Source organism: Heterodontus francisci, chromosome 13, assembly GCF_036365525.1.
Source record: "Heterodontus francisci isolate sHetFra1 chromosome 13, sHetFra1.hap1, whole genome shotgun sequence".
Lineage (NCBI taxonomy): Eukaryota > Metazoa > Chordata > Chondrichthyes > Heterodontiformes > Heterodontidae > Heterodontus > Heterodontus francisci.
In genome coordinates this window covers 111,634,916-111,653,526 of record NC_090383.1, presented here as the reverse complement: position 1 = coordinate 111,653,526, position 18,611 = coordinate 111,634,916, and the positions used below count along the sequence as shown (strand labels likewise).

Sequence of the window (18,611 nt, the reverse complement as noted above, 5' to 3'; positions counted from 1 at the left end):
CGTGACTCCTCAGATACTGAAGCAGTCCATGTAGAAATGCAGCAAGACCTGGACAATATCCAGGCTTGGGCTGATAAGTGGCAAGTAACATTCGCGCTACACAAGTGCCAGGCAATGACCATCTCCAACAAGAGAGAATCTAACCATCTCCCCTTGACATCCAACAGCATTACCATCGCTGAATCCCCCACTATCAACATCCTAGGGGCTACCATTGACCAGAAACTGAACTGGAGTAGCCATATAAATACCGTGGCTACAAGAGCAGGAATCCTGAGGCGAGTAACTCACCTCCTGACTCCCCAAAGCCTGTTCACCATCTACAAGGCACAAGTCAGGAGTGTGATGGAATACTCTCCACTTGCCTGGATGGGTGCAGCTCCAACAACACTCAAGAAGTTCCACACCATCCAGGACAAAGCAGCCCGCTTGATTGGCACCCCATCTACAAATATTCACTCCCTCCACCACCGACGCATAGTGGCAGCAGTGTGTACCATCTACAAGATGCACTGCAGCAATGCACCAAGGCTCCTTCGACAGCACCTTCCAAACCCGCGACCTCTACCAACTAGAAGGACAAAGGCAGCAAATTCATGGGAACACCACCACCTGCAAGTTCCCCTCCAAGTCACACACCATCCTGACTTGGAACTATATCGCCGTTCCTTCACTGTCGCTGGGTCAAAATCCTGGAACTCCCTTCCTAACAGCACTGTGGGTATACCTACCCCAAATGGACTGCAGCGGTTCAAGAAGGCAGCTCACCACCACCTTCTCAAGGGCAATTAAGGATGGGCAATAAATGCTGGCCTGGCCAGCGATGCCCACATCCCATGAATGAATAAAAAAAAATGTGGAAAATTGCCAGGTATGTCCTGTCCAAAAGAAGGACCAATTCAAACTGGCCAATTACCGCCCCATCAGTCTACCCTCAATCATCAGCAAAGTGATGAAAGGTGTTGTCAACAGTGCTATCAACTGGTACTCACTCAGCAATAACCTGCTCACCAATGCTCAGTTTGGGTTCTGCTAGGACCACACGACTCCAGACCTCATTACAGTTTTGGTCAAAACATGGACAAAAGAGCTGAAATCCAGGGGTGAGGTGAAAGTGGTTGTCCTTGACATCAAGGGAGCATTTGACCGAGTGTGGCATTGAGGAACCATAGTAAAATTGAAATCAATGTAAATCAGGGGGGAAAGCTGGTTGGAGTCATACCTCGCACAAAGGAAGATGGTTGTGGTTGTTGGAGACTAATCATCTCAGTCCCAGGACATTGGTGCAGGAGTTCCTCAGGACAATGTCCTATGTCCAACCATCATCAGCTACTTTATGAATGATCTTCACTCCATCATAAGATCAGAAGTGGGGATGTTCACACAGTGTTCAGTCTCATTCGTAACTTCTCAGATACTGAAACAGTCCCTGCTCACATGCAGCAAGACCAGGACAACATTCAGGCCATGACTGATAAGCGTCAAGTAACATTTGTGCTACACAAGTGCCAAGCAATAACCATCTCCGACAAGACAGGACCCAACCATCTCTCCTTGACATTCACAGCATTACTATTGCTGAATCCTCCACCATCAACATCCCGTGGGTTACATTGACCAGAAACTTGACTGGACCAGGCACATAAATACTGTGGCTACAACAGCAGGTCAGAAGCTGGGAATTCTGCAGTGAGTAACTCACCTCCTGACTCATAGAAACATAGAAAACATAGAAAAAATAGGAGCAAAAGTAGGTCATTCGGCCCTTTGAGTCTGCACCGCCATTCCATACGATCATGGCTGATCATCCAAACTCAGTACCCTGTTCCCGCTTTCTCCCTGTATCCCTTGATTCCTTTAGCCCTAAGAACTATATCTAACTCTTTCTTGAATATATTTAATGATTTGGCCTCAACTGCTTTCTGTGGTAGAGAATTCCACAGGTTCACCACTCTCTGGGTGAAGAAATCCCTCCTCATCTCAGTCCTAAATGGCTTACCCCTTATCCTTAGACTGTGACCCCTGGTCCTGGACTCCCCTGCCATCGGGAACATCCTTCCTGCATCTAGTCTGTCCAGTCCTGTTAGAATTTTGTAGGTTTCTATGAGATCCCCTCTCATTCTTCTAAACTCTAGCGAATATAAGCCTAATTGACCCAATCTCTCTTCATACGTCAGTCCTGCCATCCCAGGAATCAGTCTGGTGAACCTTCGCTGCACTCCCTCCATAGCAAGAACATCTTTCCTCAGATAAGGAGACCAAAACTGCACACAATATTCCATGTGTGGTCTCACCAAGGCCTTGTATAATTGCAACAAGACATCCCTGCTCATGTACTCGAATCCTCTCGCTATGAAGGCCAACATGCCATTTGCCTTTATTACTGCCTGTTGCACCTGCATGCTTACTTTCAGTGACTGGGTGCACAAGGAGACCCAGGTCTCGCTGCACCTTCCCCTTTCCCAATCTATCGCCATTCAGATAATAATCTGCTTTTCTGTTTTTGCCACCAAAGTGGATAACCTCACATTTATCCACATTATACTGCATCTGCCATGTATTTGCCCGCTCACTCAACCTGTCCAAATCACACTGCAGCTTCTCTGCATCCTCCTCACAGCTCACACTCCCACCCAGCTTTGTGTCATCTGCAAATTTGGATATATTACATTTAATTCCCTCATCTATATCATTAATATATATTGTGAATAGCTGGGGTCCGAGCACCGATCCCTGCAGCACCCCACTAGTCACTACCTGCCACTTGGAAAAAGACCCGTTTATTCCTACACTTTGTTTCCTGTTTGTCAACCAGTTCTCTATCCATGTCAGTACCTTACCCCCAATTCCATGTGCTTTAATTTTGCATGCTAATTTCTTATGTGGGACCTTATCGAAAGCCTTCTGAAATTTCAAATACACCACATCCACTGGTTCTCCCTTATCTATTCTACTAGTTACATCCTCAAAAAATTCCAGTAGATTTGTCGAGCATGATTTCCCTTTCGTAAATCCATGTTGACATTGTCCGATCCTGTCATTGTTTTCCAAGTGCTCTGCTATTACATCTTTTATAATGGACTCTAGCATTTTCCCCACAGTCTGTCCCCCACAGTCTGTCCACCATCTACAAGGCACAAGTCAGGAGTGTAATGGAATACTCCCCAAATGTCTGGATGAGTGCAGCTCCAACAATACTCAAGAAGTTCGACACCATCCAGAACAAAGCAGCCCACTCAACATTTACCACCTTAAACATTCACTCCCTCCACCAACAGCACAAAGTGGCTGCAGTGTGTCTATCAGGTGCACTACAGCAACTCGCCAAGGCTCCTTTGATAGCACCTTCCAAATCTTACTATTACCACCTAGAAGAACAAGGGCAGCAGGTGCATGGGAATACCACCACCTGCAAGCTCACCTCCAAGTCACACCCCATCTTGACTCGGAAATATATCACCACTCCTTTGCTGTCAGTCGTGGCTCAGTTAGTAGCACTCTTGATTCTGATTCACAGGTTCTGAGTTCAAGTCCCAATCCAGGCCTTGAGCACAAAAATTCATGCTGATGTTCCAGTACACTGTCTTTTGGATGAGATGTTTAACCAAGGCTCTGTCTGCCCTCTCAGATAAACATAAAAGATCCCAAGGCACTATTTTGAAGAACAGCAAGGGAGCTATTCCTAGTGTCTTGGACAATATTTATCAATCAACGACACCAAACAGATTATCTGATCATTATCACATTGCTGTTTGTGGGAGCTTGCTGTGTGCAAATTGGCTGCAACGTTTCCTACATTACAACAGTGACTACAGCTCAAAAGTACTTGATTGGCTGTAAAGCGTTTTGGGACATCCGGTGGTAGTGAAAAGTGCTATATAAATGCAAGTTTTTCTTTCTTTCCCTGTCGCTGGGTCAAAATCCTTCCCTAACAGCACTGTGGGTGTACCTACACCTCAAGGACTATAACGGTTCAAGAAGGCAGCTCACCACCACTTTATCAAGGGCAATTAGAGATAGGCAGTCAATGCTGGTCTTGGCAGCGATGCCCACATCCCATGAACAAATAAAAAAAACACTGGCACAATCGTGCCACTGCCCACCTCAGTACCCTGTAGACAAGTCACATATGTCAGAAACAGATCTGGCCACAGCCGAGAGTTTCTGCACAAGTCTATTCTTCGAATGGAAGGTTTAACTGTGATCCCATCTGCCTGATCCAGTGGTTCAGATGGTCTTTTAAGATCCTGCTATGACCGAGGCGGGAAGCGTGCACTGTCTTTTCTAGTTCCACATCCCCACAGGTCACAACATATATTTTTTTAAACGTTTACCCAGTTTACCGATGCAGTCAATCATATACGTTACTTTTTATCCCAGAATAAAATACACCAACCAGGTTTCTTCAATAAACAACAAAATTATCAGATTATTATAAAACAAGACTTAACTAGTAATGAAGCATTAAATTCCCATACACAAACTCACTCACACACTGAAAAAATACAGAAATTCTCTCTGCAGAGGTCTGTTACAAAGAAAAAAGACAGAAATGAATACTTTAGCCAAATGCTTGCTAATTCTTGAAGAAAAAATGAGAAGATATGGAAAGATGTCAGTTGTCTCTTTTTGATCTGGCATCCCAAATACACATAGATGGCTGTCACAGGGATCTTTCTGGAGCAGTTCTTTTCAGGCGACATTGAGGATCAGTTTGGCAGGCTTTCCAGGAGAAATGCAGCATCAGTTTCTCTATTTCTTACACTTGATTCTCAAGTTCTCAAAGAGACAGAAGAGGGTGAGCTGATGGTGGCTGCTCTCTTGGCTGATTTTCTCCAACTATCTTCAAAACAGTTCACACACAGTTCACACTGTTCAAAGTGAAACCAAAAACGATATTTCTATAGACAAGCTTCCTGACCCCTATAAATTTGACCTGCCGCTTCTCTGTAAACATTTTCCCCAGGTCACCAAGGTTTCTGTCGTTTGTTGCTTAAAGCACATGACTTCCAGCAAGGCTGTTTTTAAACATCTTAGTGTCCTTTCAATGAACTGTCAACAACAAATCAAAGACCATCTTCTATTAAATCTTTAGCCTTCCAATGACTCCATCTCCACAATTTAAATATAAGTCCTCAAAAACATATACTTAACAAAAAATATGGAAGCACTTTTGTAACAATCCATGGCACCATTCAAAGAAGAGGCAGGTGTTATCTTGGTGTCGTAGCCAACAATCCTCCCTCAGCCGCCATTATCAAAAGCAGATTGCCAAGTCATTTATTTCATTGTTGTTTTGGGATCTTGCATTGCATAAAATGGCTGCCATATCCGTCCAGCTAACAACAACCACTTGACTTCAAATTAATCATTGTGTGTGAATGGTTTTGAGATGTAGAAACATGATAAGGCGTTATATAAATGCAATTCTTCCTTTATCTTGGCAACCTTGGAGTGCATCATACACCACACTTTGTCTGATTTAATTGAACTGATTTCGGACTAACACTGAAGGCGTTAACTCCTTCCACGGATATGGTTCCACAGACAACCCGCCCACCCCCAATCACCCACCCCCGCCCCAACCTCCCCTCAGTACTTTGCCCAAGCAGTTGTTTCTCTTATGTCAACATAGACAATGAATGTCAGGAAGCATCACAGCAGACTCAAACCTCTCCTTATACAATGGTCACATACATGCACATATCCAGCAGGGTTCACTGGATAGCAATCAAGAGAGGGGTCAGGCCAATTTTCTCCCCCCACATGGTGGAAGCTCTGCCTTGGAACAGAAGGGAGACTGTTAAAATTGAAAGGAGGAATGAAAGGGAGGTCTACTCCAGCTCCTATTGCGCAGTGCTCAGAGCATCACTGGCAGCAAGCTGGGGGCAAGTCAAATTAAGGGTTTGGAGATGTTCCTGAGAAACACAATATGGTGCCTTTTAAGTGCAAGTTTTTTGTTTTTCAACTTTGTAATACACTATACTGTGCACTTGGGCCAAAGATTGTTTGAGGAATGACGAATCAGTAATATATGTGCGCGTGTGAATATATGCATATTATGCAATATTTTTTAAAGATCTAACGCATGCCCATCTCACTCCAAGCATCACAAGGCTGAATTTTATAAGCGTGCCGCAGACTGTGGTGGTGCACTCTGATGTCGGCGGTCTTCAGGTGCGGATACGCCATTGCCAAGCCCCTGCGATATTTCGCGCAGCGGCTCATTTAAATGGAGGGGACGGAAGGCCTGCCCCCGATGATGTAGAGGGGGCGGCCACACCGGCCCCGGCAACGGCGTCCAGTGCCACCACGCAGGCGCCAGTGCATTTTTAAAGGGCTTCACGCCCTGCATGTCAATTTAAATCGTTAAAGGCCCCGCTGCACTTATATTTGCATTAAAATTTTATTTGAACTTTGCATCCCCTCTCCAATGAGTTCACAACAAATAAAATTACATATACCCCGGGAAAACCAATCTTTCACCTTCAGAACATTTGACCCTCAACCCCTTCCCACCATCCCCACAAGCAATTGGAGTGGTTTTCCCCTCTCCCGCGCCCCTCCTGACCTGAAAATTTCACAGCTCCCCCCTCCCCATCAGTGTCACGCCACGGAACGGAGCTCCAAAGGTGCGGGACTTCCAGCCAGCAGCCAGAGTATCAGCGTGGGACAAGGTAAGTTTATTTGCATGTTTATTCATTAATTTTAATATTTAAAGAAGGCCCCGCCGCCCGGCGGCGGTGGGGGAGGGGGGTGCGCACCGAGGCCTCACTGCCGCCAGTAAAATGCGGCGGAGCCTTCCCGGGATCGGAGGTTGTGGTGGGCTTCTCTTGGAAGAATCTTCCGGGCCCCCCTGCCACACCACCACCACCCACACCCCCCCCCCCCCCCCACCCCCCGATGCTGGAGGCCTCAAAAAATTCAGCCCACAGTGTGAAAGTGAAACTGGTCATTTTCTTCTGTTTTTTTCTGACCTTGCTAATCCGGCCTCTCTCTGAGGACAAGAGCCAGGCATTTGCAAGCAGCTGCCAATGACCCTTTAATTGACCTCTGAACGTGCAGGTTTAGATCCCTCCCCCACAGAGAGTGTCTGAGCTATGGGATTAGACAGGCCAGATTAACCAGCTTCACATGGTCAGCACTATGTTCCAGGTCCAGACTACTTGTAAACAGCACTATGGGCGATCATTTAGTTTTATAATTACAGCCACTGTGGAATACTGGTAATATTTTTGCCAGGTTAGATTTGAAAGACTCTGAAGGAGGTTAAATACTGTATTACCATGGTGAAAGGGAACTCTGTTCCCCTGATCATTCATGTTCAACTGAGCCAGACAGAGCAGGGGCACGCCCAGCCAGTGATGTGTTAACTGATTAACCAGTGCTCTTAGATATTCTTGGGATGAACTCTGCATAAAATGAACGCAATAATCAATAGAAATCTCAAGGACGCAACTCTACGACACACCTCTGCGGAAGGAGGGAGATGGGAGGTCACCGCCACCCATTTCAGGCATCAGTGCCGCCTCAGACCAGATGGAATATCCCCCTTTACCCAGCTACCCCTTCCCCCCTAACGCCACCCGGCTCCTACACACAACTGATCTGACAGGCTCACTGTGTCAGTGAATGCTCCTGCAAATTTCATGAAAGCAGAAAGCACAATTGCACCAAGACTTAAAACAGTGGATGATCGTTTTTTTTTTAAATAGACACCTCAAAAAATGATTACAAATCACAGACAAATAATAATCAAAATAAATTTGAACACAAGCTCAATCCCCCACTGATAGCTTCAACTAGAGCTGATGGATATTGTTGCTGGACGATGAAGATATTACAGAAGGTCCTGCAAAATTAACCTTCAAACAGAATAAATTAAGCACCTGCATGCATGTTCTGGAAAAAAAACTGGCAGTAAATATATCAGCAATTACTTACCCAGAACAGGAAACTGAAGAAAAACAGATAATACTTAATCCAGGGGTTAATAAATGTAATATTTGCACCTCTGTTCAACCTTCTTCCAAGATCCATTGTGGAAATTCAACAGCTGCTAAAAGAAAAATTATCAGGACAGGGAAACAGAAAAGACTCCGCCAAATGATAAGCGATAAAGAAAATGTCAGCAGACTTCTGGCTTGATGTTCTTGTGCAGTGTGTGTGTGTGTGAATGAGCCTGCCTGTTACTGAACACTGCAACTCAGTGCCTCTAGTTGGTTCTGTACCACAAATAGACGCATTCTCTTATCAGCCAAATGCATGCAGCTCAGACACAACACAAGCGGGAATACTGATTCAGCATTAGGTGGGACACATTTGGCACCAGGGTACACAGGACCAGCTGCAGTGCTTTTTAAAAAAAATTTGTCTAATTACTGAAGTCAATGATTTTACACATAGCTGTGCCCTTGACCTCCTCTTTCATTCTGACCTTCAGAGTAAGGCTTTAGTACGATTTCATTCTTCTTTGTCATATACAAATATATACATAATTTACACACACTAAACTATAAATAGAAACATAGAAAATTTGTGGCACAGACTTTAAGCCGTGTATTTTACATATAGACATATATCCTAAAATTATGCTCCTCACAAAGATGTTGAGCATCGGTTAAAATGCATTTTTCTGCCAGTTTGTGCTAATATCCAACAAATCTGCATTGCTTGCAAATTGCAGCAATGATATCGAGCCATAGAGTTTTACTGACTACCGTACTTTAAGGTACAAACTAAGGGGAAGCCTTACAAATGCATAATCTCATGCCATACACCATACACTAAAAGCTTCTGTTTGGGTTTCCACTTTACATCATTGCTTTAGAGAAGCTTCAAGCGGCTGCTATCTCACTGCACGTAGCATGAAGTACCATGTTGCATCGCTGTAGATCTAATGAATGCACCAACATAAAAATGAGCAGAAATATTCATTATAGGCATCACTTAATAGGATCTGCAGTCCGTTAACTTGTGTTCTCCACCATATTTGACGCATGATGCTCATTTTTAGAATGTCCATTTGTCTCTGTTGTAGGTTCAGTGCATTGCATTTACTGATTGCTATGCAATGACCCATGCTCAAAAATGCACAATCCGAAACTGGAATGGTCAGTGATTTTTTTTCCCCATCTCCTTCAAGGCAAAGGTTATTAAGTCCTAAAATCAAGAAGGTTCCAAGTTCTATTCTATGTCTGAGTGCATTAGTTTATCTCAGTAGGAGGGGGAAGTGGAGGCAATACAACTGGCCTCAGTGCACCTCAATTAAGAAGGGAAATTAATTGATTGTATATCCAGCTCCTCATCGCTAGCCAGTGGTCCTTGCCGGAAATGTTGCATCAGTGGTTTTCAAATGGATAGAATTGGACTTGATAGGCTGGATTTTGTTCTGAAGACGGGGGGTCCTAGCGGTTGCCCGGAAAGTCGGGGGGGAGACCCTGCCTCAGGCCTCAGTCGGACCCCCGTTGCAATTCCACAGCGGGCAGGCAATTAACTGCCCGCCATCGGGGACGCCGTCCCTTTAAGGGACGAGCACCCGCCTCCAAGAGCTGCTGGCCAATTGAAGGCTCCACAGTACCAAAGAGTCCTGAGACCCTGGGAGAGGTGAGTAGGGTCGGGCAGGCCCTGGTGACGGGATGGGGGTGGGGTTAGTGAGGGTGGGAGGGTGTCCATCTGGGGGAGAGGGCAGCCATCGCTGGGGGGGGGGGTGCCCTCCAGGAGCCCTGGATTTTCCCCAAAGGAGGGACCCCCCCTCAACCCTGCTAGGAGGCTGCCAGGTTTTACCTGGTGGTGTCTACCTACGGCGGTGGTCCCCTCCACCTTCCATTAAATTGAGGTGGAGGTGGGAAGAGTCCTTTAAGTGGCCATATAATGTTAAATAGTATACTGGCAGTGAGGCCTCAGTTAACCCCCCACAACAGATGAAAGAGATTCGATGGTTGGAGGAGGGACTAAAGACTTTAAATATAGGGAACATGTTCCCAACATGCCCGTACCCTTTTTAATGGTGATGGTGGCAGATATCAGGCCATCTGAATGTTGCGCCATGAAGAGGTGGGATTTAAAATTGATTGTTGGTGTGCCTGTTTCCCGGGAGTTGCCATCTCCACAAGGTAACATTTCCAGCACTCCTTGAGAAGCAGGTGTGCTCTACATGGCTCCTCAAAGAAGGCTAGGGCCTCCCCCTTGCCAATATGACCTCTCCCTTCCCCCTCCTGATCACCAACCTTTCCTCATCTCCAGCCAATCGCGGCCTCTCTCTCCTCCTCCCTGCCGGTCAGAAGCAAAATGGAAAAAATGATGAGTTTCTGCCGTTAAGTTCAGCAGGACCTCTGCATCACAGGCCTTACGCATTTCTTAACCACTTTCGGCCTTGCCCTCACCCTCCCCACAAATATCTGGGCCTAAATGTTCAGGGTCAACCATGAAGAACAATCACATGGACAAAAAATTGGAGGCTTCTGCCACTCACTGAATGGTATACCTCAACGTGTGGTGAATGCTTTCTGGAGAAGAGTGAGGACAAGGGGGGAGGAAACAAATTAACAGGTCATGCTATCAACGGATGTTTCTGGTACACCATGTAGTTTACAGCTACAAATAGCCTCACATACTCTAGGAAGGTTAAACAGGCAATTTCCTCTTTTAGTTGCAACAATGCATTTTGCTGAACAGGGCACTAAAGTCATTGAGATTCTTTGACACACAAGAGTCTTTCATAATTGTCTTGCCCAAGATGTTTGCACACTTTCTGGGGACTTTGTGTGATAGAACACATGCTTCGATACAGATTCACAATATTGCAAATCCAATGCAATGAGAGTTGTATGTAGTTTGTGGAAGGGCCAAGGTTCTAAACTGCAATGAATGAATACTATCATGCTGGCACCTAATGGGATAGGGGAAGTATATCAGGTTATTTTCCACTGCTTTGTACTTGGAGAATGCTCCAATTCCAGGCACAGAGCACAGGAAAAAGAGCCCACTTTCCACCTTCTTTGCATTGCCATGTAATTTCCAGCACTTCTCCTGGGGGTGGGTGGTGAGGCTTGCACTGGAATCAACAAACATATTCAAATTTCATTTAACTGGGGCAGCCGTGACGGATAGGCATCCACTGCCTAATTTCCCCTTCCGATGTTGGTAGATATCCCTTTGGAGAAGCCCCAGAAGCAGCAGAACTTATTTCTTGTGTCTTTAACAATAATAACTTGCATTTATATAGCACCTTTAACATATTAAAAACATCCCAAGATGCTTCACAGGACCATAACCAAACATAATATGACACCGAGCCACATAAACAGATAGTAGGATAGGTGACCAAAAGTTTGGTCAAAGAGGTAAGTTTTAAGGAGCGTCCTAAAGGAAGAGAGAGAGGCGGAGAGGTTTAGGATGGAAATTCCAGGGCCTAGGGCTTGAAGGTACAACCGCCAATGGTGGGATGTGCAAACAAGGATGAGAATTTTAAAATGAGATGTTTCTGGACCAGGAGCCTATGTAGGTCAGAGAGCACAGGGATGATGGCTGAATGGGACTTGGTGTGGGTTAGGATATGGGCAACTGAGTTTTGGATGAGGCAAGTTTATGGAGGATGAAAGATGGGAGGCTGGTCAGGGGACCATTGGAATAGTCAAGTCTAGAGGTAACAAAGGCAAGGATCAGGATTTCAGCAGCAGATGAGTTGAGGCAGGGGTAGAGATGGGCCATATTATGGAGCTGTTAGTAGGTAGACTTGGTGATGGGGCAAGAAGCTCAACTCAAGGTCAAATAGAACGGCATGGTTGCAAACGGTCTGAATCAGCCTCAGACAGTGACATGGAAGAGGAATTTTGTGGCTAGGGAACAGTTTGTGGCAGGGACAAAGACAATGGCTTCAGTCCTCCCAATATTTAGTTGGAAGAAATTTCTGCTCATCCTGTACTAGATGCCAGATGAGCAGCTTGACAAATCAGAAGTGGAGGGGTGAGATAGAGCTGGATGTCGTCAACGTACATGTGGAACCTGATGTCATGTTTTTGGATAATGTCACAAAGGGGAGCGTGAAGTTGAGCAATCGGGGGGTGGGGGGGCGGCGTGCAAGGACAAGTTGTGATTGGGGCCTAGGTGCCATATGTTAATGCCATGTAGATGGAAAGTATCTATTTTTGGCTATTGTATAAATAAGAGGATTGGGGCTGAAGACCTCTGGCTACTATTTTCCTACAAAAGCTAGGAAGTCGGCAGGCAGAATTGATGCTGTAGACCTCAGGCTTTAGGTCATGTCAGGCGGGGCACACTTTGCGTGAGCTCTGCTTAACTGCCACCCCATGAAGTGATTTATGACTTGAACTGCTTATAGGGACTAAACCAAATCAGGAGTACATCCCTATGAATCTCCTTTAATCAAGTTCAAACCAGACAAATTCTCACAGACACTTATTTGGGTTCAAATAATTGTACTAGCTTTTCCTCAAAGAAAGAAAACCAACAGAGAATATTACCATCTTTCGGATAGCCTTTTTTAATAATTATGGCTAAGTCATAAATATCTCAGATATTATAAGAGTCTGGGAACTCTCTTCAATACGTATCTCTCCACTTAAAGAGACACAGAGAGGGGGTTCTTTGTAGTTGTATACAGAATGCTACATGAGACGATTTATTAACTTTTATAGATTTATTAAAGAATTTAACATGCAATACACTTCCAAGTGGATAAATATATCACAATATCAAATATTACTAAAGGATGTAACACATAATTTTATTTCTAACATAGAATCCAAAAGTTTAACCTTGCTCATGTTACAGCGGAAATATCTTAGAATATCCATCAAAATTTAAGTAAACTTTTTACCTTAAATTCCTTGCAGTTGAGAAGCATTGTTTGAGGATTCACCACTTCTATTCATTGCTTCAAAACCTCTCATGTTAATACCCTTTCTGAAGTATTATCTGACTTTTAGCATTTAGATGTGACCTTCCTGAGTGTGTTTTGCTTCCTTTTAAAATCCATATCTTTAATTGCCATTTCCACTTAATGTTTTAAGTGGACTTCCTTTGTTGTTGACGTTGTGAGCATTTATCTGGTCAAAATGTTTATAATTGTGTTTACTTAACCTCTCTTTCCTGTGACTGTAATCCAGTTATTGTTTCATTATCTATAATTGTCCTTTCCATGGCACCCCAAAGCAACCTCTGGAGCCGACCTGTCAGCACAAACCAATTAAGTTTATTGCTACCTCTTACTGACAGGATATTTCAACGTGTGTGTTTATCTTCCAAGACCCTGACAACAGAGACACAAATGGATTTTCCAAACTTGTTTCTGGTTCATAACAGGGACCTTGAAATTCTCTAACGCTACCTTCTTAAAGGGGAATGTCAGTGAGTTCTAAAAACTGACCATCCATTTAATCCCTGACTCTAAAAGGCATAATACACTATTTCCAAATTCTATTTAATTAAGCCTATTATACCCATATTCCATCACACCCACAGGGTTGGGAGGGGAAAAATCACCCCAAGATGTATTGTCAGCTCACCATTGAATCATGGCTCTGCTGGGAGCAAGGCCTAAATTAAACTAATGTACAAACGGAAGATATTTTAGGAACAGGATATGAGCATTCATCCCATCGCTTTTCGATAGGTCGCAACTCCTACCTAATTGCCTTCTCAATATATTTCTCCATCTGAGGAAAGATTCAAATGTAAATAATAAATGGCATAATGTCAGGAGAAAGCAGCAAAGGATAATTTGTCCATTTTAAGATCTGAGCTGAGCATTCCAATCTTCCAATAAAGGGCCAATGGAAAGTGAGAAAAGATTCCTACTTGCTGAGGGCATTAATGGTGAACTTGTGCAGCAATGTGTGATGTTTTACTTCAGAAACTAGTGAGCTTCACAAGGGGAATATCACTGTTGTGGCAAAAGAAATGAATAGTACAGCAGAGTTTCCTGCCTGAGAGCAGTGGTGTACTGACTTTTAGCAGTGGAGCAGACAGTTGCACGACTAACAGAGTGTACTAGCCCAGGCAGCACCTGTACAGAATCAGCCATTTGGATCCAGTAAAAGAGCAGTTTGAGGATCACCAGCGAGGCTATTGTCAAGGTAAACCACCTGGTCCCACAAAGACCTACATGGGACAGGCATCTGCAATGCATTATCAGTGGATCACCACTGCACTGAACCTTTAGCCCAGACACCCACAGAGGTTGTCTCAGTGAGCCCTCAGTAAGGCAAACTCTGACCTAGTGCAAATGGGCCAGCAGCAGTACCCACCCTTGTTTGCTCAGTGGTTTACCTTGCGTTGGTTGACCAACACCACATCGAACTTTGCCCTTCATGTATGGAACTAGGTGCTATCTCTAGTGGGGTTGGAGCATGCGCGATCCGCGATGCTGAGGAGGTCGTGGATAGCACGTTTAGTGAATTGGTCACACCGCAGATTAGGATTGCTGAGGGAGAAAGGGAATGGGTGACCAAAAGGCAGAGAAAGAGCAGGAAGGCAGCGCAGGAGTCCCCTGCGGTCATCTCCCTCCAAAACAAGTATACCATTTTGGATACTGTTGAGGAAGATGGCTCACCAGGGGAAGGCAGCAGTAGCCAGGTTCATGGCACCGTGGCTGGCTCTGCTGTTCGGAAGGGCGGGAAAAAGAGTGGAAGGGCTATAGTCATAGGGGATTCGATTGTAAGGGGAGTAGATAGGCGGTTCTGTGGTCGAAAACGAGACTCCCGAATGGTATGTTGCCTCCCAGGTGCACGGGTCAGGGATGTCTCAGATCGGCTGCAGAACATTCTGAAGGGGGAGGGTGAACAGCCAGTTGTCATTGTGCACATAGGCACCAATGTTATAGGTAAAAAACGGGATGAGGTCCTACAAGCAGAATTTAGGGAGTTAGGAGCCAAGTTAAAAAGTAGGACCTCAGAGGTAGTAATCTCAGGATTGCTACCAGTCCCACGTGATAGTCAGAGTAGAAATGAAAGAATAGTCAGGATGAATGCGTGGCTTGAGAGATGGTGCAGGAAGGAGGGGTTCAGATTTTTGGGACATTGGGACCGGTTCTGGGGGAGGTGGGACTATTACAAATTGGACGGTCTACACCTGGGCCAGACTGGAACCAATGTCCTTGGGAGTGCTTTTGCTAACGCTGTTGGGGAGGGTTTAAACTAATGTGGCAGGGGGATGGGAACCAAATGAGGAGGTCAGTGGACAGTAAGGAGGTAGTAACGAAAGCCTGTCAGGAACTAGATAATGAAGTCAGCGTGACTAAGGGGAAGAGTAGGCAGGGAGCAGATGATGAACACAAAGGGACTGGTGGTCTGAGGTGCATTTGTTTTAATGCAAGAAGTGTAGTAGGTAAGGCAGATGAACTTAGGGCTTGGATTAGTACCTGGGAGTATGATGTTATTGCTATTACTGAGACTTGGTTGAGGGAAGGGCATGATTGGCAACTAAATATCCCAGGATATCGATGCTTCAGGCGGGATAGAGAGGGAGGTAAAAGGGGTGGAAGAGTTGCATTACTGGTCAAAGAGGATATCACAGCTGTGCTGAAGGAGGGCACTATGGAGGACTCGAGCAGTGAGGCAATATGGGCAGAACTCAGAAATAGGAAGGGTGCGGTAACAATGTTGGGGCTGTACTACAGGCCTCCCAACAGCGAGCGTGAGATAGAGGTACAAATATGTAAACAGATTATGGAAAGATGTAGGAGCAACAGGGTGGTGGTGATAGGAGATTTTAATTTTCCCAACATTGACTGGGATTCACTTAGTGTTAGAGGTCTAGATGGAGCAGAATTTGTAAGGAGCATCCAGGAGGGTTTTCTAGAGCAGTATGTAAATAGTCCAACTCGGGAAGGGGCCATACTGGACCTGGTGTTGGGGAATGAGCCCGGCCAGGTGGTTGAAGTTTCAGTAGGGGACTACTTTGGGAATAGTGATCACAATTCCGTAAGCTTTAAAATACTCATGGACAAAGACGAGAATGGTCCTAAAGGAAGAGTGCTAAATTGGGGGAAGGCCAACTATACCAAAATTCGGCAGGAGCTGGGGAATGTAGATTGGGAGCAGCTGTTTGAAGGTAAATCCACATTTGATATGTGGGAGGCTTTTAAAGAGAGGTTGATTAGCGTGCAGGAGAGACATGTTCCTGTGAAAATGAGGGATAGAAATGGCAAGATTAGGGAACCATGGATGACAGGTGAAATTGTGAGACTAGCTAAGAGGAAAAAGGAAGCATACATAAGGTCCAGGAGGCTGAAGAAAGACGAAGCTTTGAAAGAATATCGGGAATGTAGGACCAATCTGAAACGAGGAATTAAGAGGGCTAAAAGGGGTCATGAAATATCTTTAGCAAACAGGGTTAAGGAAAATCCCAAAGCCTTTTATTCATATATAAGAAGCAAGAGGGTAACTAGAGAAAGGATTGGCCCACTCAAGGACAAAGGAGGAAAGTTATGCGTGGAGTCAGAGAAAATGGGTGAGATTCTAAACGAGTACTTTGCATCGGTATTCACCGAGGAGAGGGACATGAAGGATGTTGAGGTTAGGAACAGATGTTTGATTACTCTAGGTCAAGTCGGCATAAGGAGGGAGGAAGTGTTGGGTATTCTAAAAGGCATTAAGGTGGACAAGTCCCCAGGTCCGGATGAGATCTATCTCAGTTTACTGAGGGAAGCGAGAGAGGAAATAGCTGGGGCCTTAACAGATATCTTTGCAGCATCCTTAAACACGAGTGAGGTCCCGGAGGACTGGAGAATTGCTAATGTTGTCCCCTTGTTTAAGAAGGGTAGCAGGGATAATCCAGGTAATTATAGACCGGTGAGCCTGACGTCAGTGGTAGGGAAGCTGCTGGAGAAGTTACTGAGGGATAGGATCTATTCCCATTTGGAAGAAAATGGGCTTATCAGTGATAGGCAACATGGTTTTGTGCAGGGAAGGTCATGTCTTACCAACTTAATAGAATTCTTTGAGGAAGTGACAAAGTTGATTGATGAGGGAAGGGCTGTAGATGTCATATACATGGACTTCAGTAAGGCGTTTGATAAGGTTCCCCATGGTAGGCTGATGGAGAAAGTGAAGGTGCATGGGGTCCAAGGTGTACTAGCTAGATGGATAAAGAACTGGCTGGGCAACAGGAGACAGAGAGTAGCAGTGGAAGGGAGTTTCTCAAAATGGAGACGTGTGACCAGTGGTGTTCCACAGGGATCCGTGCTGGGACCACTGTTGTTTGTGATATACATAAATGATTTGGAGGAAAGTATAGGTGGTCTGATTAGTAAGTTTGCAGACGACACTAAGATTGGTGGAGTAGCAGATAGTGAAGGGGACTGTCAGAGAAGACAGCAGAATATAGATAGACTGGAGAGTTGGGTAGAGAAATGGCAGATGGAGTTCAATCAGGGCAAATGCGAGGTGATGCATTTTGGAAGATCCAATTCAAGAGTGAATTATACAGTAAATGGAAAAGTCCTGGGGAAAATTGATGTACAGAGAGATTTGGGTGTTCAGGTCCATTGTTCCCAGGTCAATAGAGTGGTCAAGAAGGCATACGGCATGCTTTCCTTCATCGGACGGGGTATTGAGTACAAGAGTTGGCAGGTCATGTTACAGTTGTATAGGACTTTGGTTCGGCCACATTTGGAATACTGCGTGCGGTTCTGGTCGTCACATTACCAAAAGGATGTAGATGCTTTGGAGAGGGTGCAGAGGAGGTTCACCAGGATGTTGCCTGGTATGGAGGGCGCTAGCTATGAAGAGAGGTTGAGTAGATTAGGATTATTTTCATTAGAAAGACGGAGGTTGAGGGGGGACCTGATTGAGGTGTACAAAATCATGAGAGGTATAGACAGGTTGGATAGCAAGAAGCTTTTTCCCAGAGTGGGGGATTCAATTACTAGGGGTCACGAGTTCAAAGTGAAAGGGGAAAAGTTTAGGGGGGATATGCGTGGAAAGTTCTTTACGCAGAGGGTGGTGGGTGCCTGGAACGCGTTGCCAGCGGAGGTGGTAGACGCGGGCACGAAAGCGTCTTTTAAGATGTATCTAGACAGATACATGAATGGGCAGGAAGTAAAGAGATACAGACCCTTAGAAAATAGGCGTCATGTTTAGATAGAGGATCTGGATCGGCGCAGGCTTGGAGGGCCGAAGGGCCTGTTCCTGTGCTGTAATTTTCTTTGTTCTTGATACCGCTTGTTTCTCTTGGGTGTGGCACTCTTCAGGTGTAACTGGAGGTTCACAGTTCTGTGTGCTGTGTGAAGAGAGAGCAGATAACACACCAGCAGCACTCTTGCAGACTTATTCATTTGGGAGCTGCACTGGTAATTATGTAATGCATATAAACAGTAGTTTTTATTTAATGTACTTTGGCAGCAAAGGCTCCTTCATGATATTATTGGGAAAGTCGGATTTTATTAAAACTGGTTGAAAAATGAATGTTTTATGTCATAAAATAAAGCATTTGAGTGGCTTTGTGTGGTTTCTACTTATTGGAAGTCTGACTGCACCACTGCACTGCACATGACAGATGGCTGAGCAGTCACACTGCTAATCAGAAGGTTAATACAGTGGAACCCGCTTACTTGCAACCACTTGGGACAACTTCACAAACTGCAATAA

General features: G+C 45.0%; 1 protein-coding gene across 1 annotated transcript in view; it reads right to left on the bottom strand.

The window, feature by feature from the left end:
• tspan33b (tetraspanin 33b) overlaps positions 1-8,055 on the bottom strand; it is a 49,246-nt gene extending 41,191 nt beyond the window's left edge. The window contains exon 1 of the mRNA XM_068044164.1: positions 7,945-8,055. Coding sequence (XP_067900265.1) covers positions 7,945-8,040 — 96 coding nt within the window. The 5' untranslated portion in view covers positions 8,041-8,055. The remainder of the gene's footprint in view (positions 1-7,944) is intronic.
• Between the last annotated feature and the right edge of the window lie 10,556 nt (positions 8,056-18,611).